General features: G+C 39.3%; 1 protein-coding gene and 1 non-coding gene across 19 annotated transcripts in view; one reads left to right on the forward strand and one right to left on the reverse strand.

The window, feature by feature from the left end:
- The window catches only part of LOC133503106 (discs large homolog 1-like protein), a 138,137-nt gene that overhangs the window by 99,538 nt on the left and 12,466 nt on the right, over nucleotides 1–26,133 (forward strand). For all 18 annotated transcript variants that reach the window (XM_061824298.1, XM_061824295.1, XM_061824296.1 and 15 more), the window contains 7 exons: nucleotides 2,684–2,853; nucleotides 4,590–4,726; nucleotides 5,154–5,298; nucleotides 6,667–6,799; nucleotides 8,912–9,068; nucleotides 9,187–9,289; nucleotides 21,764–21,878. In XM_061824298.1, coding sequence (XP_061680282.1) covers nucleotides 2,684–2,853; nucleotides 4,590–4,726; nucleotides 5,154–5,298; nucleotides 6,667–6,799; nucleotides 8,912–9,068; nucleotides 9,187–9,289; nucleotides 21,764–21,878 — 960 coding nt within the window. The remainder of the gene's footprint in view (nucleotides 1–2,683; nucleotides 2,854–4,589; nucleotides 4,727–5,153; nucleotides 5,299–6,666; nucleotides 6,800–8,911; nucleotides 9,069–9,186; nucleotides 9,290–21,763; nucleotides 21,879–26,133) is intronic.
- trnat-ggu (transfer RNA threonine (anticodon GGU)) lies at nucleotides 25,981–26,053 on the reverse strand. Its single transcript has one exon. It is a non-coding gene; the product is annotated as a tRNA-Thr (tRNA).

Genomic DNA, 26,133 nt, shown 5'->3' on the forward strand with positions numbered 1-26,133 from the left:
ATCATAAATGTCTTGTATTATTCTAACATATTTCTCTGCCACACCAGACTTACGCATGCAGTACCACCTCTCTTGGTACTCTGTCATAGGCTTTCTCAAGAGCCACAAAGACACAATGTAGCTCCTTCTGACTTTCTCTATACTTTTCCTCTAACATCCTCAAGGCGAATAATGCATCTGTGGTACTCTTTCTAGGCATGAAACCATACTGTTGCTCACAGATACTTAGTTCTGTCCTGAGTCTAGCTTCCACTACTCTTTCCCATAACTTCATTGTGTGGCTCATCAACTTTATTCCTCTATAACTCCCACAGCTCTGAACATCGCCTTTGTTCTTAAAAATGGGAACTAGTACACTTTTCTGCCATTCTTCGGGCATCTTTTGAATAAGTTGGTCAAAAACTCCACAGCCATATCTCCAAATTGCTTTCATATCTCCACCGGTATGTCATCAGGACCAACTGCCTTTCCATTTTTCATCCTTTGTAGTGCCTTTTTAACTTCCCCCTTACTAATCATTGCCACTTCTTGGTCCTTCACGCTTGCCTCTTCTACTCTTCCTTCTCTCTCATTTTCTTCATTCATCAACTTCTCGAAGTATTCTCTCCATCTATTTAGCACACTACTTGCACCAGTCAACACATTTCCATCTCTATCCTTAATCACTCTTACCTGCTGCACATCCTTCCCATCTCTATCCCTCTGTCTGGCCAACCTGTAGAGATCCTTTTCTCCTTCTTTCATGTCCAACCTGGTGTACATGTCTTCATATGCCTCTTGTTTAGCCTTTGCCACCTCTACCTTTGCCCTACGCCACATCTCAATGTACTCCTTTCGCGACTTCTCAGTCTTCTCAGTGTCCCACTTCTTCTTCGGTAACCTCTTTCCTCGTATGACTTCCTGTATTTTGGGGTTCCACCACCAAGTCTCCTTCTCCCCTTTCCTACCAGAAGACACACCAAGTACTCTCCTGCCTGTCTCTCTGATCACCTTGGCTGTCATAGTCCAGTCTTCTGGGAGCTTCTGCTGTCCATCGAGAGCCTGTCTCACCTCTTTCCGAAAGGCCGCACAACATTCTTCCTTTCTCAACTTCCACCACATGGTTCTCTGCTCTACCTTTGTCTTCTTAATCTTCCTACCCACCACCAGAGTCATCCTAAACACCACCATCCTTTGCTGTCGAGCTACACTCTCCCCTGCCACTAATTTACAGTCAGTAACCAGATTACATCGTCTACACAAAATATAATCCACCTGCGTGCTTCTACCTCCGCTCTTGTAGGTCACTATATATTCCTCCCTCTTCTGGAAATAAGTGTTCACTACAGCCATCTCCATCCTCTTTGCAAAGTCCACCACCATCTGTCCCTCAAAGTTCCTTTCTTGGATGCCATACTTACCCATCACTTCTTCATCGCCCCTGTTTCCTTTACCAATATGTCCATTACAATCTGCACCAATCACAACTCTCTCTCTGTCTGGGATGCTCAGAAGTACTTCATCTAGTTCCTTCCAGAATTTCTCTTTCAACTCTCGGTCACATCCTACCTGTGGGGCATAACCACTTACCACATTATACATAACACCCTCAATTTAAAATTTTAGTCTCATCACTCGATCTGACACTCTTTTCACCTCCAAGTATTACATGAATAGAAATAAAAGAAATTTAAAATAAGATAATTATCACCTAAGTTACCTACATAGTTTCTTTTCCTTTGCTTATTGATAATGTAAAATGATACATTTTTCTGAGCAACCTCTGCGAGACGTTTTTGTTTAAAATATAGACATTTTAAGAGAGGGAAGTATGTAAGAAGATTTTTTTTTTAACTGATATGGAGTGGACCTATTTTATTATTTCATTTTGGGTACTAATGGAATATAATTGTGAATGTATATGGTTTAATGGTAATTGTTTTTCTTATTCCCGCTCTGTTTGATGTTCATTAATCTCTGACCTTCAACACACCACTAAAGAGTGATACTGGTACAATTATGCCAAAAGAATTCGGCAGAGGAAGTGGGCGGCAGCGGCAACGACGCCACATGGAGTTCCGGCTCACGGGACTTCTCTGCGTCGGCTGCCGTGAGCCAAGATGCTGGCTTCACGAAGTGGAGGCTCACGGCAACCGATGCCGACCCATGGATCTGCATTTGCATGCGCCAGAGGCGGCCGTGAATAACAAGGCACATCTACTGACCCAGTCGTCTGTGAAGCCAGGCTGTAACATAGTAGTACGCCCCCTAGCAAGTTGCAACACTAATGCGCTCTTCTCAATTCTGAAGTCTCGTCAGCCCTTTAGCCAATCAGTGATTTTCTTCATACACACATGGTCACATGTCCACTCGAGCACGTTTCCACTCAAATGTGGAAGTGAAGCGCTCTAGCAACCTGGCTAAGCTGCTTGACGTTGTATAGATGGTGCAAAACTGCATTTTAAGCACAGCAGCTCATTATGTTTTGCCGAGACCATCAAGGCCCTTATCATTTCAGAATATTTGCAGTATTTTGACATGCCTTTGTACTACAATGTTTTTTTTTGTTTTTTTTTTTCCATATGGTTGCCAGATCGGGAATGTTGCATGTTTTCCTAGGTTAACTTGGCCCGAGTTATCCGGAATTGATAAACTTGTTCTGAGTGTGAGTTGCGCCCTGAGTTCATAAAATTTTGTTGTGCAGGGTGAATGACTCTATTGTTCGAGTAAATGAGGCTGATGTCAGGGAGGTGACCCACAGTGGGGCGGTGGAGGCCCTGAAGGATGCTGGAGGTCTGGTCAGACTGTGTGTACGACGCAAGAAGAATCTTACTGATAAGATCATGGATATCAAACTTGTGAAAGGTCCTAAAGGTGAGGAAACACCACAAACATGATCACAAAATACAAAAAGTAGTGATTGTTTCATACCGCATGTAATAAGATAACCTTTATTGATCCCAAATTGAGACAATTTGAAATTATTGCATTACTATAATGCTTTTAGAAGCAAGTTTAGTTTACATGAGCTTTTGATCACTGCTTTGGAATTTAATCATATCTCCAACTTTTAGAAGCATATCGCTTGAAACATTGGGAATATAATTGTAAGAAAATTTAAAAAATTGACTTTGTTTAAAAATTGTTGTAACTGTCATCCAAATATGGTATTTTCATCTGCTGGAATGGAAGCCGTCCTCAAACAATGAAAGAAGCAACATTTTCAAAGACATTTGCCAGCAATGAACTATTATGACAAGTGTTCCGAATAAACTGCCTAAATGTATTCATGTTTGGATGAAAGAAGTAACATTCTTAGTGTTTAGTTTTGGAAAAGCCTCATATTTTTGCCTCCTTTTTGATGCATTTTCAGGATATGTATTCTCTCTCTAATTTGAACATTTTTTTTCTCCCTGATAGCACAAATACTGGTGCCAGGGACTGTAAAAACTTGTTTCACATGCCATCACCTGCAGTGGGAAATATTGTATAGTATATTGTCAGTGGTGCAGCTATTATTAATGTATGAATGTTTTGGCTATGTTGGAAGTAGGTGTGCTTTAAAGAGTGAAGGAGCTTCAGGCACCATAAATTAGATTTATTTTCCCATAGTACTGCTGGTAGTTATTCTTTAATTGGAAAATCCACTGTCCGAACTCCATTGACTAAAGTGACCACAAAACAAGACAATTCTTACTTAACACTTTAGCTGATTTGGGAGTAAGCATTATTGTCTCAATGTGTGGTGTAGTGGAATTATATAAAAACAACAGATGTAGTGTTGTCTTTGCGTGTGACTATAATCATAAATCCAATAATGTAATTCCTCCCATATGAGTTGGAACTAAATCCCAATGGGAGACGTTAAAGCAAGAAGGAAAATAATACTGACAATGACACTCGTCTCACAACAGACGAACAAGCAGATGGGACTGACTTGTAGGGAACAGTCTGCATGATTTTTTTTTTTTTTATACTAGCAAAGGATTTGAAAGACTCATCTTTATCCTCTTTTACTTCTGGTTCATTCGATGTTTAAGGAGAAATATAATTCCAGTCTATACAGGAATAGTTGCCATATTTGATTTTTTTTTTTTTTTTTTCCCAGAATCTGTAGTTGCTATGCATTTCAGAGTCGTCGTCCTGCTTTCAGGAGTCAAGGATATAATCCAAATTACCATTTCCCCAAAAGATAAACAGGTTGATTGTACATAAAATAGATTGATTGATTGAAACAGAAGGCACCTTTGTGTTTGAAGGAAACAAAGACATTTTCTATTATAATGGTAATTGCCTATTGATTATTACACACTCCATAATAATCTACCAGAATTTTGCTGTTGTTAATGACTCTTACCACACACTGTGCTCAGCCATGCTCAATCATGTCTCATCAGCAATGTATTTAATCGTCTTTTGTAGCCCTGTCTTTTATTGCCTGTTTTTAGATGCACTTGGTGTTGCATTTCAAGTGTGAAAGATGCTCCTGTATATAAATAATTTTGTGTGATTGGTTGATTATGATTCCAGTTAAATATAAATGTGACCACATTTTTATAATTAGGTTTTTATATGAAGAACCTTTGTAGTAAATCATTGTTTGTTCTCAGGTCTAGGATTTAGTATAGCTGGTGGAGTTGGAAATCAACATGTTCCAGGTGACAACAGCATATATGTGACAAAGATCATTGACGGGGGAGCTGCACAAAAAGATGGACGGCTGCAGATAGGGGACAAACTCGTAGCTGTAAGTAGAATTCGGGGGATTTCAGATTTGTTGTCACTCTATCTAATGGATCCTTAGAGTCAAGTCAAATGTTTCTGAATTTATAAACTGAAAAAAATTCTCGTTTCTTTTTTTAAGACAGAGCATTTCAGAGACCTAACGCTTGTACAGTGTATCTCTCTCTCTCTCTCTCTCTCTCTCTCTCTCAAAAAAAAATAAAAAAAATATATATATAAAATAAGAAAACACACATACAGTTCAAATCCAGCCTCGCCTGTTGAGAGTTTAATGTGGTCCCTGTTTTTCCCCTGATACTAAAACGATGTATACATTTAGTATATGTTCAAACTGTGTTCTAATAGCATGAGTGGAACTGCATTTGCATCATTACATACATTTGAAATGTGTTTATTTGCTCTGTTGATGCAGTTTTTCTTCGTGCCACCAGGTAAATGCATCTTGTTTAGAAGAGGTTACTCATGAGGAAGCAGTCGCAGCCCTGAAGTCAACTGCAGATGTTGTTTATCTACGTGTGGCCAAACATACTTCTATCTTTATCAATGAAACGTTTCCTCCTCCTGATGTCACAAATTGTAAGTGGATACCTTTTATAAATGTTTTTTGTACTTCATATGTATTTTGAGCAATAAGTAAACCCGCATTTAACTAATAGTTGTCGTTCTACTTCCAAGTAGTAGTAGTAGTATTAGTCCTTAGAAATTTGAATATGCTTTCTAAGGCTTGCTAATTGCTAAAAGAAGTCAAGATGAGAGTGTTATGCAATGAGTGCAATGCTAAAACAACGCTAGCAAGAAAGCAATATGGTTTTCATACATGTGCGGGCACACAACCTCCTTATTACCAGGAGTTCACGAAGCTGTGCACCCACTTTGCCAAGTGCACTGGAGAATTTGTAGGTGATTAATGACAAAATCACAGTCAGACTGGCTAAATTACTTCCAACAAACTACTCAACACTAACATTAGCACTGGTACTGGACAATGTTTTGCATTAAGCTGATAGCATTGGCTCGATGTGCTTTAGTGTTGAGTAAAGTCTTTGCTTGCTCACTTGATGATGTTTTCTGCATAGGAAAAAAAAAATAATAATAATAATAATCCACACAGTGAATAACTGAAAAATGTAACCAAATTAAAAAGAAATGGTCATTCACATTTTTTCTATAATTCGCTAATTGAAATTTACATCTTACATCATTAAAATATGTCCCTTGATTCCCTCCATTCATATCCTTTACCGCTTGACCTTAGTAGAGTTGCAGGTAAGTGGAGATTAATATTAATCATGTAATATAATAATAATATACAATAATAATGATATTTTGGGCAAAATTCACAAAGAATAAAGAATTACAGCACATTTTATGTTAACTGAAGGAACTATGGTTGAAACCACTATAATGAAAGAAAGAAAAAAAAAAAAAAGAAAATCCAACATTGCTCTATAATTGTAGTTCCAAATAATTATCTTAAAATGCAAACTTATGATGGTCTGATACTATGTAGTCCCAAAAAAGCCAATTGATCATAATACGTCTCCTTTATATTTTGTGATTAGCTTTAAAAAAAAAAAACTAATTATCCATCTTCTATACCACCTTTCTCATTAGGGTACACGGTACATCCTGGACTAGTACCCAGCTGTACAAATAATTTTCATTCCACCACTTATTAAATACATGGCCAAAATAAACAATGATCAATCACAACACATTGCCCCAATTATGTGTGAACTGCATAAAAACACTTTGACAGTATGAAATGATCAAGACTCTTTGAAAACATTAGATCATAAGAACGCTCTAAACCTGATCAAAATGTTTCAGTACCAGCACGCTGAATAGAATAAATTTTTGATGAATGCAGAGAATGAACTTTAACACTGTCCGACGCTATGATTAAAAAAAAAAAATAAGAGGCTGTTTTTTTTTTTTTTCCAGCCTACCCCACACATCAGGACAATCACATAAGTCCCTATATGAGCGGGAGCCAGTCTGTTAGTCCTGCCCCACTGACCACGCCCAGATACTCACCAATGCCCAGGTCTATGACTGCAGATGATGACTTCACAAGGTAAGTCAAATATCAACCATATAGGAAAGATAAGTCTTTGTCTTTTTCTTTTGGCTTGTCCCGTTAGGGGTCGCCACAGCGTGTTATCTTTTTCCATCTAACCTATCTCGTGCATCTTCCCCTCTAACACGCACTGTCCTCATTTCCTTCCTCACAACATCCATCAAAATTTTCGTTGGTCTTCCTCTTGCCCTTTTAAATAAGATAAGTGTTGTTAGATATTTAGAAACACAATTCTTTTATGTGATGTTGAGGTCATTTTATTTCTCTCCGGGAGAGCCCAAATTCACTGCCTGACTTCCGTTCGCCATGGCAGCTAGGCTGTAATGTGTGTGCATGTACTTGGCTGATGGCAATCAGAATTTTCATCTGGTATATAAACTGAGGTCATATACGAAGACATGCACATTCACTTTCAGTCCTGCTCTACTGTCTTTAATCCATTTTAATGGAAGGATTACAGCCTTTCCCATTCCGCGTCACTCAACAGTCATCACCGTGGTTACCAGAATATGACTCCTTCCGTCATAATCCTTTTGGCCAATCAGAATGTTTTCAGTATAATAAATCTGATAAGCTGCGGACTGACTGCAGGATGGTCATTTTGATGTCTGCCCTTATTTGGAGTTTTGTGTTTCTGGCCATTTTATTGTCTTGTTTATCCCATTAATTCTCTTTCAGACTTGATCGTTCTTTAACTATTGTATTTATTTACATATGTCTCCAATAAATCATTGGATTTTAAAGTACATATTTGATTGTAAAGATATCAAATATTAGTTTTCTGTATAGTAATGGATAGATACATATACTAATTTACTCATGAGGACAGTGAGTGTTAGAGAGGAAGATGCATGAGATAGGCTTGAATGGAAAAAGATGACACACTGTGGCGACCCCTAACGGGACAAGCAGAAAGAAAAAGAAGATTCTTGAACAGGTAATTTTGAGGTTGGGGGAGACACTCAATATACCCAAATAGTACGCTTCAAAAAAATCAATTCTATTTAATCTGTAGGGCAGGAATACAGTATTTTTATGGCACACAAAATGTCTTTAAAAGTGATGTCATGTGAATGATATAGTACTAATGGCTCATTTTTTTCAGAGTGTATTATCAAAGAAATCAAAGACAGTAGTTACATAAAGTATGAGTAGTGAGTTAATAGCATTGTGTCAATGAAGGTTGACTAAAATACTGTATACAGCTCTGGTGAAAAACTGAGAATATTAAACAGTTAAAAAATAAAAGATCTAATTTCGAGCCATCTCAATCTTGGCAAGAACTGGTCATTTTGCAGTGGTCGTTTGCAATTTTTTTTCCCTCAGCGCTCTATTGTACGTAACACTGAACTGTACTATGGTGATAGTGATGACCTGAGGATTTTATTCCTCCCGAAATGGCTTTAGTCAATTGGTGGTAGTGTTACAGTGTACAGTAAGGCGTTTCACAAGAATATTATACAATAGTGACATCTACTGGGCAACATGTACAGTAATATGTTGTCTTCAACTCTAAGCATGGTTGTTCATGGCTACGTCGATGTTAAAAAAAAAAGTTTGCACTCCTTTTCAAATGCCAATTGTTTGTAATATACCAAATGAGACCAAAGTAAATTTTCAACTTTTTCCAAGATTGTGTCCCATAGCATACAACTCAATTGACACAAAATGTCCTATTTTAGAGAGGGGGAGAAAAATAAGCAACGGAGCTTATGGTCACACCCCCTTATAACTGTGGATGGGGCTCTGTTTAGAAACGTTCAAAATCATTTTAAATGGAAGTCATGATAAACACTACCCACCATTTGAGGTTCTTCAGGTTAACTTCAAATAAACATTAGCTGTTCTAAAAGGTTTTTATAGCCATTGTATGTGTATACGTTTTCATACAGTCAGATTGTAATTTTTCTATGCTGTTGCTCCTGTTGTGCTCCTTTCTCATCAAATATCCCCATCTTTTTATGAACTCGATATGATTCATCTTTTATTTTACATTGCACAAATGCATATATTTTCCATGACTGTTGTAATTATTTATAAAAATACTTCCATTGACAAATTCCAAGAGCTCCTTTTACCCCCCCCACCCCCCACCCCCCACCCCCCAAGGGAGCCGAGGCGTGTGATGCTCCAACGAGGGTCTACGGGTCTTGGTTTCAACATTGTTGGAGGGGAAGATGGAGAGGGAATCTTCATCTCCTTCATTCTGGCCGGTGGTCCAGCTGATCTTTGTGGGGAACTCCACAAGGGTGACCGGATCCTTTCAGTATGTATTACATTATCCATTTCAGGAGTTGTTTACAGTACATTTCATTCATACCAAGCAAGTTCTGGCGATTGGATATTCTAATATATGGATATACTGTATGTGTTTGTGGTTCTAGGTAAATGGTGTAGACTTGTCAACTGCAACACATGAGCAGGCAGCTGCGGCTCTGAAGAACGCAGGACAAACTGTCACCATTGCAGCACAGTACAGACCAGAAGGTAAGTGTTACCGTACATAGTTCTCGTTGCATGCCAAATATACAAAACTGAATAAAAATGTTTTGGCAAGGATGGAGTGCATTAGTAAAGACGAAATAATAGAAGCAGCTTGCCTAAACTGTCGTGTCTTGATATAGTATATCAACCCGAATCATCTTGGGTGTTTGTCTGCTGGGTGTTACTGTCCAGGCTGTAACCTAGGTAACCATGTTATTAGTCAGTCATAGACAGAGCTAATGGGATGTTGTTACATTGGGGTCCTAAGAATATCACTTAGATATATGAACGCAAGGATACAGTGTATCCACAAATGCGGTAAAATTGCTCTTGGTCCCCTGGCCCCTACAGTGGAAATATTGTCTCTCGAGCCATTAGCCTTATATTATTTATTTAGAGTAGTGATCCTGATGTAAAAGTTGTTTGAGCTATAAACCATGTTGTTACAGTTTCTTTTCAAAAAATCCACAAAATAAGGATTTTAAAATATTAGAATCCTGTGAAGAAATAAGCCCAAATTTCGCAGGTCATAAATGTTTTAAACTGAGTTCACAAACTTATCAGCTAAACTCTAAGCACCTGCACAGCTTTGTGAGGTATCATTAAATTAGTTAAGTTTGGTTCAATTATTTTAGTTGGGTTTAATGTAGGGAAGATTGCAGACTTGACTACTGGCCAAAAGACCATCATTAATAGCCTCCATGCGATGGGGATGCCACAAAAGTTAATTCCTGAGGAGGCTGGCTGTTCTCAAGAGTGCTGTGCCCAAGCATACTGTATCAATGGAAAGTCTAGTACAAGGATGCTCAATGCAGCAGTCAATCGCGAGCCAGTCTTGGTCGATCGTGGGATGGTGTGCCACAAAAAAAAGTCATGATTAGGAGTGCAATGTACAGTGCAGGTGTTGGTGAACTTTGCTTTCTTAAATCCAAGGTCACCACAAAAGTCTACCAGACTTCATGATTCCTGCAGCTGACAATCTGTATGGACATGGAGGTTTCATCTTCCAGCGGGACCTGGCCCGTCCATACCACCAGAAAGCAAATAAAGCAGATTTATTTGTATAGTGTATTTCATACACAAGTTAACTCAATGCGCTTTACGTGATTAAAAGCATTCAAATACACAAACAAAAGGGAAAAAGTACAATTAAAACAGCTTTTAGTGCAAGAAATTACACTGAAAAGTGACGTTTCTTTTGGCTTGTCCCTTTCGGGGTCGCCGCAGCGCATCATCTCATATGAACACACATATTTGTTTGGCACAATTTTTTTTTACGCCGGATGCCCTTCCTGACGCAACCCTTCTCAGGGAGTGGAGGCCCCGGTGGGATACGAACCCACAAACCCTGGTTTACCAAACGAATGCTCTAACCACTGTATTGATTTACAGTGGCAACTACCTCATGTTGTACCCTGCCTCCTGCCCATTCACAGCTAGGATATGCTGCAGCACTCCGTGTGACCCTTGTGAGGATAAGCAGCTAAGAAAATGGATGGATTGTTGTGGACTGTGTAGTTCGGCATTAAGATTGCACTACAAAACATTGTGTTAAGTAAAGAGTTGTTAGAGAAACACCTTATGGAGACCCTTCCGTATTAAAGGTTAAATTTTCATGACAAATGTATTTCATTCAATATTTACTTTGATATGATCCCATATATGCGCCGTGACAGATGGCTGTATAGCACGTCTAGCTCACAGTCCTGAGGAGCTGGGTTCAAATCTGGCATTGCCAGTGTGGAATTTGCATGTTCTTCCCATGTTTGCATGTTTTTTTTTTCCCCCGGGTACTCTGAATTTCTCCCAAATCCCCAAAATATGCATGGTAGATTAATTGAAGACTAAATTACCAGGAGGTCTGAATGTGAATGGGAATGGTTGTTACTTTGTTGTTGCCCACCGATTGGCTGGAGACCATTACCGCGTGTACCCTACATCATTCCGACAATAGGCAGGATAGGCTCCAGCGCGGCTGTGCCCCCAATTAGGATAAGTGGTACGGAAGATTAATGAATGATTGATACCATATATTTGCACATCGATTTGGAATTGCTTGTTGTATTTATCAGTTACAGTGTGTCATGTATAACGTAATTTATTAGAATTGTTTTTTTCTTCATGTGTCGTGACTCCTGTAGGCCTGATTAGTGATTGTTGAATGAGCCTACTTAAAACCTTCTGTCCATGCTGTGTATTGTTCTGTACAATATGTGTGTGTGTGTGTGTGTGTGTGTGTGTGCGTGCGTGCGTGCGTGTGTGCGTGCGTGCGTGCGTGCGTGTGTGTGTGTGTGTGTCGGTCTGGGGCCACGTTTGTCCGGTCCCCGTGGCAGTACTGTGCAGCGACCTGGGGTGCACCCTCTGCTTCCACCACATGCACACACAAACAGGATACTTCCTTCTATTGACCTCTGCCATGAGAGAAATAAACTGTGAGTCACACTGTGAGTGCGTGCCTATTTGTGTTTTCAGGTATTCTTCTGTTATTTATATTTGGAAGACTACCTGCTATTATGAAACACAGAACAGCATGCCATGGTCCTAATGTCATCAAAGTGTATCTGCATGTGCGCATGTATTAATTTCTTGAAAATCATTTTTTTTCCCAGCAAAGTTCTGGTTTTTTATATACTGTAGTAGCTACACAAAGTCACAAGAAAATTTTCACGACATAATTATAGCCAGTATCAAAGCTATAACAAATATCTACAGGAAGTCTTTAAAAATAAAATGTTGCCGACAGAGCAGCATTAATTTAACATTATATATACAGTCCAACCTAATTATTCAACCGAGACCTGCTGTGAATATCAAAAAAGGTTTATAATTGCCTGTAGATCCAACAAAATTGGAGCAAAGCACTGTTCTTGACCAAATGAAGCTCCTCACATCATTTGAACATATTTCCTTGCCATCAGGATGCACCAGTATGGCACTTAAGTAAATGCTAAAGGCATGTATGTTTCTCACTAAATTGTAATGGTTGTTGTGTTTTGCATAATGTTGTCTATTTTAGCTGATGTTGACCTTGGGGGGGTCTGTGTACAGCTTGTAGAAAAGAATATGGGATATAACTGACTGAATAAGGGGCCCTGGGCAATGTAAGGGCACATTATAGTTCAGTTTTGGATGCCAATTAAGTAAATACGGGGCCAAGTGGAGCAGTGGCCAACTACATCCAATAATAGTAATGTGATTAATATATTTTTGTGGGGCACTTTCTCTTTGGCATTACTGCCGCATTTCTGCCACTGAATAGACTGGAGTTCAACAGTACATTTTCTGTATGTCATAAATTTTTCATCAAAAGAGTCAGACAAGCAGGACTGATCAGCCATATTCGAGGTCTGTGGGACATTTTTAGCACTGTAGTTTATTTCAGAACATTTTCATGTTAAAGTATATACCATTTCAATGAATATTTGAAGAGTTTGTTTTCAAAACGAGACATAGGCATTTTTTTCAGATTTACGAAACTCGCGCCCAAATTATCCATTCAGAGCTGGATAATTTTGGCCCAAATTATCCATTCAGAGCTGGATAATTTTGGCGCGAGTTTCGTAAATCTGAAAAAAATGCCTATGTCTCGTTTTGAAAACAAACTCTTCATTTGTTTTAATTAGTGCTTATCAGTTTTGTAGTGTGTATGAATTGATGATTTGGAAACCTCAAGTTGAAGAGTAGTGACCATAAAATGTGATCTCCTGTTTTGATTACCTGGTGTAGGCCTACTGTCATACTGCCTTCTTTTTCTATTCAGTATGAGTCGCTAGCATTACGCACAACTGTCACTGTCTTACACTGTACGCACTCTTCCACAACACACACACACTCACGGAGTCCATGTCTGTAAGCAGCAGTGCTAAAAGGTGATGCAGAGAGGATTATCTCAAAGTCTGCTTATTACACTGAGCATGACTACTGCATGTACAGTATATACATATGTGTTGGTGTAGGTAACTGTCGATACGTGTGTGGTCGCATGTGTGTGACGTGTAGCAGTTAAGTAGATTGATGATTAACTGCAGCGGTTTATTAAGATGAGCTTTCACTCCCAAACTTACAAATAAAAGAATTAGCTGACAAATAAATGCAACATGGGGCTTGAGTATCTTTCTTGACTGGCATTCTGTGCTAAATATATAACGTTTTTGTTTTGGAAATTTTAAGGTTCTTGTCTCATGTAGAGTAGGTATTCTTTGGAAAAACACAAAAGAGAAAGTTGTTGAAATCTAAAAGTGTATGTAAGCCACACCAACACCAGGTTTGTGGAACAGGTTGGAGGTAGATCTAAAAGGGAAATACAGTACTGGCGCAATGCACACAATCTGTAGCTTGCAATTTTAAGATGCATAATGCAGAAAGGGAAGGCACAAGTGTGAGAACATTGCCCTTCCTGAGGGAATGAATACTAGCAGAGGACCAAAGATCACAGACAGAAATAATGGAAGGGCAGCTGTTAGTATTATAAGCCTCAGAACCATTAGTCAGTGTCATTGTCCGTCCTCCATCGTCTAATCATTTCTGTGTTCTCTTCCTCTAACTTATCTGACTGTCCCTCAAGCCCCAACCCCCCGCCCCCATCTTGTTTCACTTTTTTATTACTTTGCATGTACACCGGGTGCAGAATTATTCGGCAAGTCAGTATTTTGGCCACATTGAACAGAAGGGTGGCTATATGGGTCACTTTTTTTACAGTATATATATCAGTTTGTATCAATTTACATTGGAATGTTTCAGGTTGTGGCGGCACGGTGAATCAGCTGGTAAAGCTTTTACCTCACAGTTCTGAGGTCACGGGTTCAATCCCGGACCCGCCTGTGTGGAGTTTGCATGTTCTCCCCGTGCCTGTGTGGGTTTTCTCCGGGCACTCTGGTTTCCTCCCACATCCCAAAAACATGCAACATTAATTGGACACTCTAAATTGCCCCTAGGTGTGATTGTGAGTGCGTCTGTTTGTCTCAGTGTGCCCTATGATTGGCTAGCAACCAGTTCAGGATGTACCCCGCCTCCTGCCCGTTGGCAGCTCAGATAGGCTCCAAGCACTCCCCCACGACCCTTGTGAGGATAGGATAGATAGGAAGAAAATGGATGTATGGATATTTCAGGTTGTTTATAATTCTCTCCAACATAATATAAATGTGCAAATAATGTTTTTCATTGTGTAATAATTCTCCACACCAGTTGCTGTGTAGTAATTGTCCACATATCAATATTCTCCTCAGAAAGCCTAAACCTCATTTTTACTTCATTAAACATTCATGTTTAAGGTTTATTAACATTTTGAATTAACCGAAAGCGCTGTGGTTGGTGATGTATAAAAACAGTCCTCAAAAATGACTTAGTTTCCAAATAATTTTGCACACAGGGATCGAATGAAATTTTTTGTCTGATGAAATTATGATGATTCAAATAAGTGAAAGGAAAAGGATGGATAGATGTCTGTGATGCTTGTGTGGAATGAAATTGTGGCCAATTTGAATTTTTTTTTCCTTTAAGATTCCCATTAATTGCACTTTTCATGTTAATCTTATTATAGATTATAGAGGCAGGTGTTATAAAACAGTTTTAAAAATAAATAAATAATAAAATGAGACACGCAAATATTAATATGATATTTTTTGACACCACTGGAGAGTGTCATGCTGAAGACGAAATATTTCATCCATATTGTCCATCACGTTCATTCTACAAACCAAGACCAAGTTTCTTTTGAGACAAACATTAAAGCCCAGGTGTCATCCCTATAAACATTGTAAAATATATTTTATAATGAAAAATACATATAACATTATTCACTTCAATGTCTATACGAAAAAATAAATGTGAGCGGACAGCGCATCATCCATGCACAAAGTTGCAGAAGTGTCATTCTACGATGTCCAAGTGGTCGCCATATTGGCTCCGTCCCCCGTCCGTGACGTCACCTGGACATTCGCAAATGAAAACACGCGGTGCACCGTGACTATGGGAGACAAACACGCCCCGTCTGACTCAGAAGCTCTTTTCGAAAAGGAGAACACCACACAACTGAGTGAAGTTACCGGGTCAATATTACACTATTGTTTCGAGCCCTCAGGGCAGTATTACACTATTGTTTCGAGGCATATTCAGATAATATGCGATCACGGCCAAACCTTATCCCTGTCTGATCCATTTCCACAGCGGAGATGAGCCACTGCGCCCAATCGCAGCCAGCCGGTGTGGCTTATGACTGAGTCAAGCCGGCTTGCTTAAAGGCCCCATCACACCATGACGTTCTGGTCAGCGTTCTATAGCGTTTGAGGAAACGTTGGTAGTCGCCCATGGTCACCGGGATAGCGCCAGAAGAGTGTTTTTTGAAAGCTAGTGAACGTCAATGATCGCAGGGAATCGGCGGAGAACACTGGTCCGGAAGTTTTGAACATGCACAAAAGTTCTCACCAAGACCAGTGTTCATCAACGTTTAATTTTAAACGCTGGAGAACGTTCAAGAACGTTCGTGGAACGTTTTACTAACGTTCGCCGAGCGTTGCACGCGTTTGGCTATCGTTAATCAGTCATTACTCTAGCGTTACTTGGTTGTTACTTCCGTCTGTCATCACTGGGGTTTTTCACGGTGTAGGGTCTCCAGGGGGTGTCACATGGTATGTTAGTTCTCGGACGTGCTCGCTTTTCCTCCAAAGACATTGCTAGTGAAAGAGGCTTTGCATTCTTACTTGCAGTGCTAGTTGCTGAAGTCCGCACCCCACCTTTTTTTGTCTAGGCGGCATGATACTGACTGTTCAAACTCACGAGAACAACTGAACTGACTATGAAATTTCCAACGTTTTCGTTCCCGTTCCAATATAAAAATTACACGCCAGCAAAACGCTATTCTGTCGTTATTCACCCATTAGTCACATGCTCAACACGCTCGTCTAACGTTGACAAAACGCTCGTCGCGCGCCAGTGACACGTTAGCACACGGTAATGGTTTTTAGGGGTATCTTATTTGGTCGCTGTTACACGCGTTCTCGTGCGTTAGACACACGTTAGTCTTGCGTGAGAGACACACGTTAATCACACACCAGATGTGTCATCCTCATTTGAGAACGCTGAAAAATAGAACGATTGAAATGTTCAGAGAATGTTGACCAGAATATCATGGTGTGACGGAGCCTTTAGGGGGGTGTTCACACACGCCGCAGTACTGAGCAACACAGTCAAACCGGGGCGCCTTATGTGCGCACGCAGCTGAGTTATTCAGAGCCGCCCCCGTCTCCAAAGCCCAACCCGCAGTCTTCGCAGAAGCAGTGACCGCCGAACGCGGTGCCTCAGCCGGTGTGGCTGATTTTCTGCGCCGTGGTGGCAGGGTTTTAGAGGTATGTGTAAAGCAGCCGCAGTACTTGTTGAACACCATCGAGCCGAGGCGCATTACTGCCTACCTGTTATTTGGAACCCATGAAGCTCTCGTCCTCTGCACCCATGCAATCTATTTTTCACAACGAACCGGGTCTCTTACAAACTTATGAAGGCTAAATCCATTCTCCCGAGTCTTCAAGCAATGTCCAGCAATTCAATGAGCCTGCATTTTGGCTAACACGAAGGAACAACAAGCTACCTTCGCGGAGGTAAAACTAATGGAAACAAAAGAGTCCACTTGGGGGCGCCTCTGTCCTGTACGTCACTTCCTGCTTCTTCTCGAAAACAAATCCTTCGAGAGGATTTTCATGGTGGGAGTTACAAAAAGCTTTATACATCAAAATCATGTTTTGTGGTGAAAAAACACATGGGACCATATTGGATGTGGGTTTTTCATTAATAATATACCAAAAATCATCCATTTCATGACAGTCGCACTTTAACGGGCAGTTAATTAAAACTCCCCCAAATCAATCAAAAGGAAAATTGCTTGGTCAAGCTACTTGTGAATGTGTGTGGGTGTTGGCTGATTCCCCAGACCAAAGTAGGGCAGGAGAGTCTGGCATCACCTCGGTTTTCTGCCGCATGAGTGACCTGAGGAAACAGCCGTGCATGCGTGCGTGTCCGTGCGTGCGTGCATGTGTGTGCATGTGCGTGTGCCTTAAAGCAAGCTGTTGTCAGAGTGGGAGGAGCAACCACAGTGAAGAAGAGAGCGGGCAAGTGATGCACAGTAGAAAGAGAGCGAGAGTTAGCATCTGTTGTTTCTGTAAGTGCCGAGCTGCATTTTAGATGCACATTTTTTTTTTTTTTACATGTATACACTTAACATTCCAATCCTTCTACTCTGGCATGCCCACATGCGTGTGAAGGTGCTCTAAACTGTTTCTTCCTTTTTTGCACACTTCTGCTCTATTGCGCTTTTCCTCACATTCACATCCTGGGACTCTACCAGCGCTTCATGCAATGACACTGATCTAAAAGCCACCTCATCAGCATCATAGCGCACGGAAGCCAAGCCTGCCATCAGCATGTGAGTACAGCAGAGACACAGTTGAAAGAGACAAAAGCTGAACTGACTGACTGATCTTCTTGCCTCAGTTTGTTATGTGCCAACATGGAAAAAGAATATATATATATGTGTGTGTGTGTGTGTGTGTGGTGTGTGTGTGTGGTGTGTGTGTGTGTGTGTGTGTGTGTGTGTGTATTTATATTATATTTTTTAATTTTTTTTTTTTTTTTACCTTAGCATTTCATCCATGTTGCAGTGAGTTTTCGAATTTTATCAGACAGTGGATATGATTGTCATTTGTATAGTATAGAGTATAAACAGTCACATTTGCAGATTTTATCTACTTCACTGGTCTGCTTTTCATGGTGCACTACTGCCACACTCATGACAACCTGATCAAGAAATTAGCACCTTATTAATAGCACTCAGCGTCTTAAAACATAATGGTAAGAGCACTTCTGACTTTTTCTGAGTTGAGTGATGAATTTATTAGCTTCAGAGTTGTCAATGCACTGTGCAAATGCAACCGAATATTGAGCAACATTTACAATGTTCGTTCATCTAGAGCTCAACAATGATTGTCTTTTGTTTTGAAAGTTTGGGTTTTTGTGATTTGTGATTTAGCTGGATTAAATAGCTGTCATTCCATACTACTTTGTCTCCCTTTCATCTCTTTTGTCTCTCCTATGAGTACCATTCTTTCCATCTTGTATTTAATGCCATACTACTGTTCTTTGGCAACATGCTTTGAGATAGGAGATAATGTGTGTGCAAATTCTATGATCTGGAAAAAAAATTAGCGAGGAGGTAATTACATTTTATGATGTTCAATTGAAGGCAATAGACACAGGTCAGTGATGGAAATAATTTGATTCCGAGTTAGAGGTCACTTTGGTTGCTGTTCTGCATTTAATTCCTACTTCTATTGTTATGCTCATTGCATAAAATATTCTGTATCAATTTTAGCAATGACTCTCCATCCTCTTCCATATGTATTATCTGATTTTGTGTATTTGAAGGAAAAGAAATACAGCAATAGGAAGATTCTGGGTATCTGTGGTGAGTCTGTGTCCGCACATTTGTATGTGTGTGTAGGTGTGTATGTTGCTTGTTACGTGTGTACCTCAAGTGTAATTGCATCACACAGCTTTGATTAGATTCTGTCTACCATTTCAGGAACATACATGCAGCCCCATTTGTCAGAAAGTCTTCTTGCAGGATTTCTCCCAGTCATATGGAAAACTGTGATGTTTTTAGAGCTGTGATCAAATTTATTTTGCAGGTATGAACATACAGGCACTATAAAAACAAGGGCTTCACGTACAACACCAATAGAAATGTGATGATTTTTTTTTTTTTTTAATTCGCTGCTCTTTGGATTAGCGCACTTGCAATTTATTGCATGTCAATCAGCTTGGTTTGGGAATCAGTTGCTCAGTGCTGTTAGAAATTGTATTCTTATATCAACAGGAAATATAGTTGCATTGTTTAGATGGAAAAATTATTTTTACATTTTATATTGTTGCATATGTGTGTTATAATTAATGAAAATTAATTAAAGTGGGCTAGTTTTGTTTCGGTTCAGGCTGTAGACCAAAGTGAGCCAAAACATTGTGGGAAATCAGTATGCATGTTTAATACAGACACATACAACACTAGGCAGCTGTATTTGTGTACTGCGTCTAGCTGTGATACATGACATCCCATGTTCTGATCATTACACAAATATAGTAGCAAGCGGTGACCTTTTACATTAAAGTAACACACGCATGCGAGCGGGCTCTAGGGCGCAAGTTAAAAAAATTTGGGGTATTTAATTATTAAAGAACACATGGTAGGTTTTTTTAAACGACTATATCACCTTGATTCTGATAGACGCTCTCACACTTGCCCCATTCTAACAATCATGTGTTGGAATTTAGATGATAGGTTTTGATCTGTTTAGTCCATAGAATGTTCTTTCCACCAAGGCAGTGGTGGATAGCAGAGTGAGGAATAGTTCACAATTTGTAGATTTACGACATGGCATCACACAATCCATTAGAGCGCACAAAATGGGTAAATTATGAGACGTTTTCCTTTTTCAGATCACACAAAGTATATGCAGAGATCCACACACGTGCTTGTTCAAAGCATTGTAAAGGTTGTTTATATCATCATAACCTGTTGTAGTCCACACTGTGTGTTCCATGGGGGGAAAAAAGAGACAAGGCCAACAGAACAGTTTGCTAACCTTTGGACAGCCAGCTAGCTATTTATGTTTCTCGTAAGTACTGGTTTGAAAGTGACGGCCAAAATTTTTCCCCATTTTCGTGATGAGTACTTTTGGAGTAGGGCGACCACTTGAAATTATATTGTTGTTTTCCTCAGAAGTTCTCTGGGAAAACAGCACTGAATGTAAAGACTGAATTATTTTCACTCATTGTGACTCAGCGATCAACTCAACCACTGACTGTTTCTCACTGAACAATTCTAATAAAACAATTATGTGCATGCTCATTGTCAAATAAGCTGCTTCACTGACAGCTTTTTTGCCATTCAAAATGCGCACGTACAGTAAACAAGCCTCTCGAAACGATACTACTTGGTACTTCATTGCGCATATATGAAACAAGCTTTCCGCTTCCCAACTTATCGCAAGGAAACAGGACAAATTAGACATGAATTTAAGACCAAAACAGTAGAATTAAGGTATTACATAATAGAGGACACTGACAACTAAATATTTTCAATGATTTTATTGAAGGGTTTGCGCATGCACTACATTTCTATCTTATTATGACCACTCGCCACTACCCATATACTATAGAAATATAGTACAGTGTGATGGCTCAATAAAGCTATCCATCCATTTTCTGGACCACTTGTCCTTGCTAGGGTCATGGATGTGCCAGAGCCTATTCCAGCTATCTTCAGGCTCGAGGTGGCGTACACCCTGAACTGGTCTTCAGCCAATCACAGGGCACATAGAAACAAACAAACATTCACAGTCACATTCACACCTAGGGGCAATTTAAAGTTTTTAATCAACTTATCAGACATGTTTTTGGGATGTGGTAGGAAACCGGCGTGCCCAGAGAAATCTCATGCAGGCACAGAAAACATGCAAACTCTACACAGGTGAGCCAAGATTTTAACCCTGGTCTTCAGAACTATGAGGCAGACATGCTAACCAGTTGTTCAAAGTGCTGCCTTGGAGAAACAATAGCCAGATTAATTCATTACATTGTCATCAGTAATAAAATAAAACAAATCTTTGTTAAAACATTCATGCATCCATTTTCTGAGCCACTTATCCTCACAAGGGTCTCAGGAGTGCTGGAGCCTATCCCAACTATCATCGGGCAGGAGTCAGGATACATCCAGAACTGGTTGCCAGTCAATCGCAGGGCACATGGAGACAGATAACAATCGCACTCACAACCACACCAAGGGGCAATTTATTTTCTCCAATGAAGGCACGTTTTTGATATGTGTGAGGAAATGGGAGTGCTCAGAGAAAAGCCACACAGGCACGGAGAGAACATGCAAACTCCACACAGGCAGGCCCCGGGTTGAACCTTGGACCTCAGAGCTGTGAGACCAATGCTCTAAAGCTTAAAAAAAAACAAGAAAAAACTGAAACAATACTTTAGTCATTTAGCTGATATGCAATGTATCTGTGATTTAAAAGAAAATATTGGCTTTATAAATTGTGGAGGCTTGTTTATTCACTATATTTATTCATCTTAAATTTAGTTTTTATAAACCCCAGCAGAATTCTGTTGTGATCTTTATGTGGTTTGATTGCTCTTGCCATGGTATTATTCTTAGTAGTAATAAGGCTTGTTTATTTCTCTGTTAGTCATTTAAGCATGTTTGTAAAAAATAAAATAAAACTTTCCTATGGATTAGGTGTGATGTAAAATTTGTGCTTTGTTGTACTTTGTATAGAACCAAATTGGCGTGTGGAAACAATCTTCTTAAGGAAATGCAAGTGTACAGCCCCTTTCTGATTGACTGGTTTGACCAAACCTCTCAAGCAGAATTCCAAGACGTATTTACTTCTGTTTATTACATGTTTTGTCTTTCTTCTGTGTGCGCAGAATACAGTCGTTTCGAGGCAAAGATCCATGACCTGAGGGAACAGATGATGACCAGCAGTGTCAGTTCCAGCTCAACGTCACTCCGATCCACTCAAAAACGCACACTTTACGTCAGGTAATTCTAAACATACCAAGAAACACAGGAGACAGAGGTTGGTGTCTGTTTAATGTTCCTGACTCATCGATAGTTAACCTGCAAATAATGAAATTAGCAGGTGGGTTTTCAATATCTGAGCCGCTTATCCTCCCAAGTGCGGGAGCCTAACCCAGCTATTTTAGGGCAGGAGGCAGGGTACACCCTGAACTTGGTACCAGCCAACCGAGGGCACTTTCAAATAAACAACCATTTGCACTCAAAATCACACCTATACACGTTTTTGCGATGTGGGAGGAAGTTCGGAACTTTGGGAAGTGCCCAGAGAAAACCCACCCAGGCCAGGTGAGAACATGCAAACTCCACACCGGCAGGGCTGGAATTTGACGCTCTCACCATTGTGCCGACGAGTTTTGTATTTGATGTTTTTATTTTTCAATCACAGCAGGTTTGGGGCAAAAAAAAAACAACAATGTTGTAAAACATTTGTGTGATGAAGTAGTAATGTGCACCCAATCTCCATGAAGAATTGTTTTACATATATTTCTGCATAACAAAGTAGTGGGTGAAGTGGGTGTGTGCATATGGCATAGTATGAGAGAAAAGGCAGAGAAGAATTGTATCTATTGTATACCGTAATTTCTTGAAAATAATGTGCAATTTTTTTCCCAAAATATTTTCAAAAAGTCATTAGAGTGCATTATATTTATGTATGGATGAAAAATAAAAAATACAATCACATTGTATAGTTGTGTACAGGTACATAGTGGTAAAGAAGGTATACATTTCAACATCATATTCGATGTCTCATGTTACTCATTTATATTTATTACTGTAATATGCACCACCAACCTGAACTCTGACCTCCTGGGGGTGGGGGGCTTTGCATTTACTGATCGTTTATTGCTACTGTACCAAACAGAAACATCTGCCCGTGAGTTTGTTTGTTGAAACTACGATTATACAACCTTTAAGAAAAAAGGATAGCGCACACAATTGAAATGGTAGCTTTTTTGCCCATTACACTCATTTCTACGTAGTTTGAGCTTTCATTTTGATCGCGACTTGACGCTATGAAGAGCTGCTACAGATTGTAGCCGAACGGGAGCAAGAGGCTGTGCTATTAGCACAATGGACATTCCCCTCAAAGCGCTGACAATAATGAGAAAAAAAAGGGAAAAATAAAATCAATTATTTTTTTCACGATCAAATGGTGCAATAAGTCAGTTAAAAATGTTTACAGTTTAAACGGGCATTTTTTTTTATTTCAGGCAAATTAATGTGCTTAAAATATTATCTGTTACAGACGACAAAACAATGTAAATAAAGTTATTCTTTGTTGTAAGTTGAACTATATTTCTTTCAAATGTATTTTTTGTTTTCTTTAATGTTAATAAGGATACAATGTTATGGAGAGCTGTACTTATAACAATTTTATAGACAAATGATCATCTTTATAGTCGCGGCAGAGAGTGGGGGTGCAAATTTTTTTCTTGTTGCTCAGAAAATACAGAAAATAATTGAGTAGCACTGCTCTACGGGACAAGCTTTGACTTATGAAGAGATTTTTCTGTATTAAGATTTCCTCCAATGGTGACAGGCTTTATTTTACTGGTGAGGGAGATGCCAACACCATCAAACAGTTGCCACCAAAATACTCCATGTTACTCAGTCGGCATTGCGTTCCCCAGATTTGCCCCAGACTTTTATCTTGTGATCCAACTGCCGCCGGCAGATCGTGGACATAATATTCCAGTGTAAACAGGCCTGCTTAGCTGCAGAAAAGCACCTTTGCTTGGTGCCTGTTTATACATCAGCTGGGCAGAGACCCGTCAGCCATGTCAACCTGCTATTTTGATTAATAAGCAAAATACTGTTACTTTTTAAATAGTCGGACTACATTTACTTCTTCAGAACGACAGTAGTTACTTTCGAGTCATCAAGATTTCTCGAGTACTACAATAATTTAATGTTGGTGATTCATACAAAGTTCTGTTCAGCTTTTCAAAAATATTATTCCATTCACACAGACCGCTCATTATTCAATAAAGACAATGATGTAGTTGTGTGGTGCATGTTTATGATACAAAGCGCAGTGATGGCAGAGTACTATAAAAGTGAAAAGAAATGCACTATTTAGCTATTGACACACTATTTTTATTTCATACTAATAATATATATTACATAATACAATAATATTTTTCATAAAAAGTATAATTGTTGTTACTTTTTTATCTACACATGAAGAATACCATTTTAGTGTCGTGTTACATGCACAATGCATTGAGTTTATTATTCATACTGAAATGTGTGGTCATAAATCCTCACGCAACAAGGACTGACTCACCGAAGGGCTTACAATACTTATCTTAAATACCATTTACAATTAAAAGTTAGAACTTTCAACTTCGTCTGAAGTCCAGACTGTGACCTGGTCTAACACGCTGCACGGCTGACGTCACGTGAATATCGACCACAGCTTTGCTACTTAAACAGTTGCATAATCTTGTCATCTTTTCTCGCTTTTTGCATCAAAATTACGACAATGGGAGCAAAGGTGCATGTGTGTGCGTGTCTGGGTGCGTGTGTGTTTCTTGGACTGCAATCAGGATCCACCTATCAGTTCATAGTCTTTGGAGAAGTGTACTGAGAATGGTGTGGTTGTTTACTGTACATGTTTATGTACTGTACTTACTGTATTTAGCATGTCAAGACTGCACTAAGTTGCTCATTTAATGTGGCTTCAAATGCACTCTTATTTAGGTAATTGGTCCTTATTGGTGACTAATAATGGGCTTTGATTTCAAATGGGATAAGATTTATTGCCAAGAAGCTTTGTTACAACTAATACTCTACAAAATACATATTTCAGTCCTTTTTTGTGTGCTATATTTTTATGATGCCATGTCAAATTCAAAGGAAAAAATGATCACAGTGTAATTTTATGAAAAAAAAAACTTCAAAATGTTAAATCTAAACCCAAACATTTTTTTTTCAAAATTCTGGACAGTTTTAATCAACATCACAAATTTTCTTTATGGCTGGTTTCTGCCGACAGACGTCAAATGCATGATAATATGCTAATAATTCTAGGAAAGAAATGTTGAAAACAGCAGATCTTTATGTTTCTGTATCATGGCAACGAGGAGATCAGAAGTGATGCATGTATTGTTCCATTGTGATTGGATAATGTAATCACTGTTTTGTAAACACACAAAAAAAAATTATTTCGTTTGATCCCACATTGTAAATGTGAACGTTAGATGGTCTGCGATGAAATTTAAAGGGAGCTTTAACATTTGAAACACACTGTAATTCTTTGTGCAGAATGCACCCCCGAAGTTGACCTCAAAATTCTGGAAAACCCTTCTACCTACTACTGGTGAAATGGATTTTTACAATGCATGATTGTGCCTCTACACATATGATCAAAACCTGAAGTATCATCTGTATTTTGTTTGTTTGTTTTTTCAAAGATTCTGAACTTAATTACTTTATTTGAACGTTATAGTTTTTTTTAATTTACTTGCTCTTATTCTGAAATTCACAGCCCTACTTTTATTGAGTAAATTAGAAAACATACAGTTGTGTTCATATGTTTGATTACCCAGGTAGAATTTGTGAGATGGGTAGGATTCCTTAAAAAAAATATGAAGGACCACACTAAACACAGTGAATGTTATTTTATCCATCAATCCATTGTTTGTCCCGCTTATCCTCACTATGTTTGTGGGCATCCTGGAGCCTATCCCAACTATCTTCAAGCGAGAGGTGGGGTATACCCTGAACTGGTTGCCAGCCAATTTCAGGGCACATTGTATGGGCAATATAGTCTTCAGTCAACGTTCCACGCATGTTTTTGTGACGTGGAAGGCAACCAGAGTACCCGGAGAAAACCCATGTAGGTGTGGGGAGAACATACAAACACCCAGAACTTTGAGGCAGATGTGATAACCAGGCATCCTCTGTGCCGCTACTTTTCGTTTAATGGGATTCAAATTAATTGGTCCAACATTTTATAAAAGCATTATAGTAAGTTTCTTTGGGCTTGTCCTTTTCGGGGTCACCACAGCGTGTCATCTCAGATGAACACACATATATGTTTGGCAAAATTTGGGAGTGGAGGCCCCAGTGGGATACGAACCCACAACCCCTGGTTTACCAAACCAGTGCTCTAACCACTGAGCTATGGGGCCTAAAATTCTGAACTTACGGACATTGCTACAATCAATGTTTCTTGACCAGTGTAATTTGATCAGAAAGATTCCTCTATGGG

The sequence above is a fragment of the Syngnathoides biaculeatus genome, chromosome 7 (assembly GCF_019802595.1).
Source record: "Syngnathoides biaculeatus isolate LvHL_M chromosome 7, ASM1980259v1, whole genome shotgun sequence".
Classification (NCBI taxonomy): domain Eukaryota; kingdom Metazoa; phylum Chordata; class Actinopteri; order Syngnathiformes; family Syngnathidae; genus Syngnathoides; species Syngnathoides biaculeatus.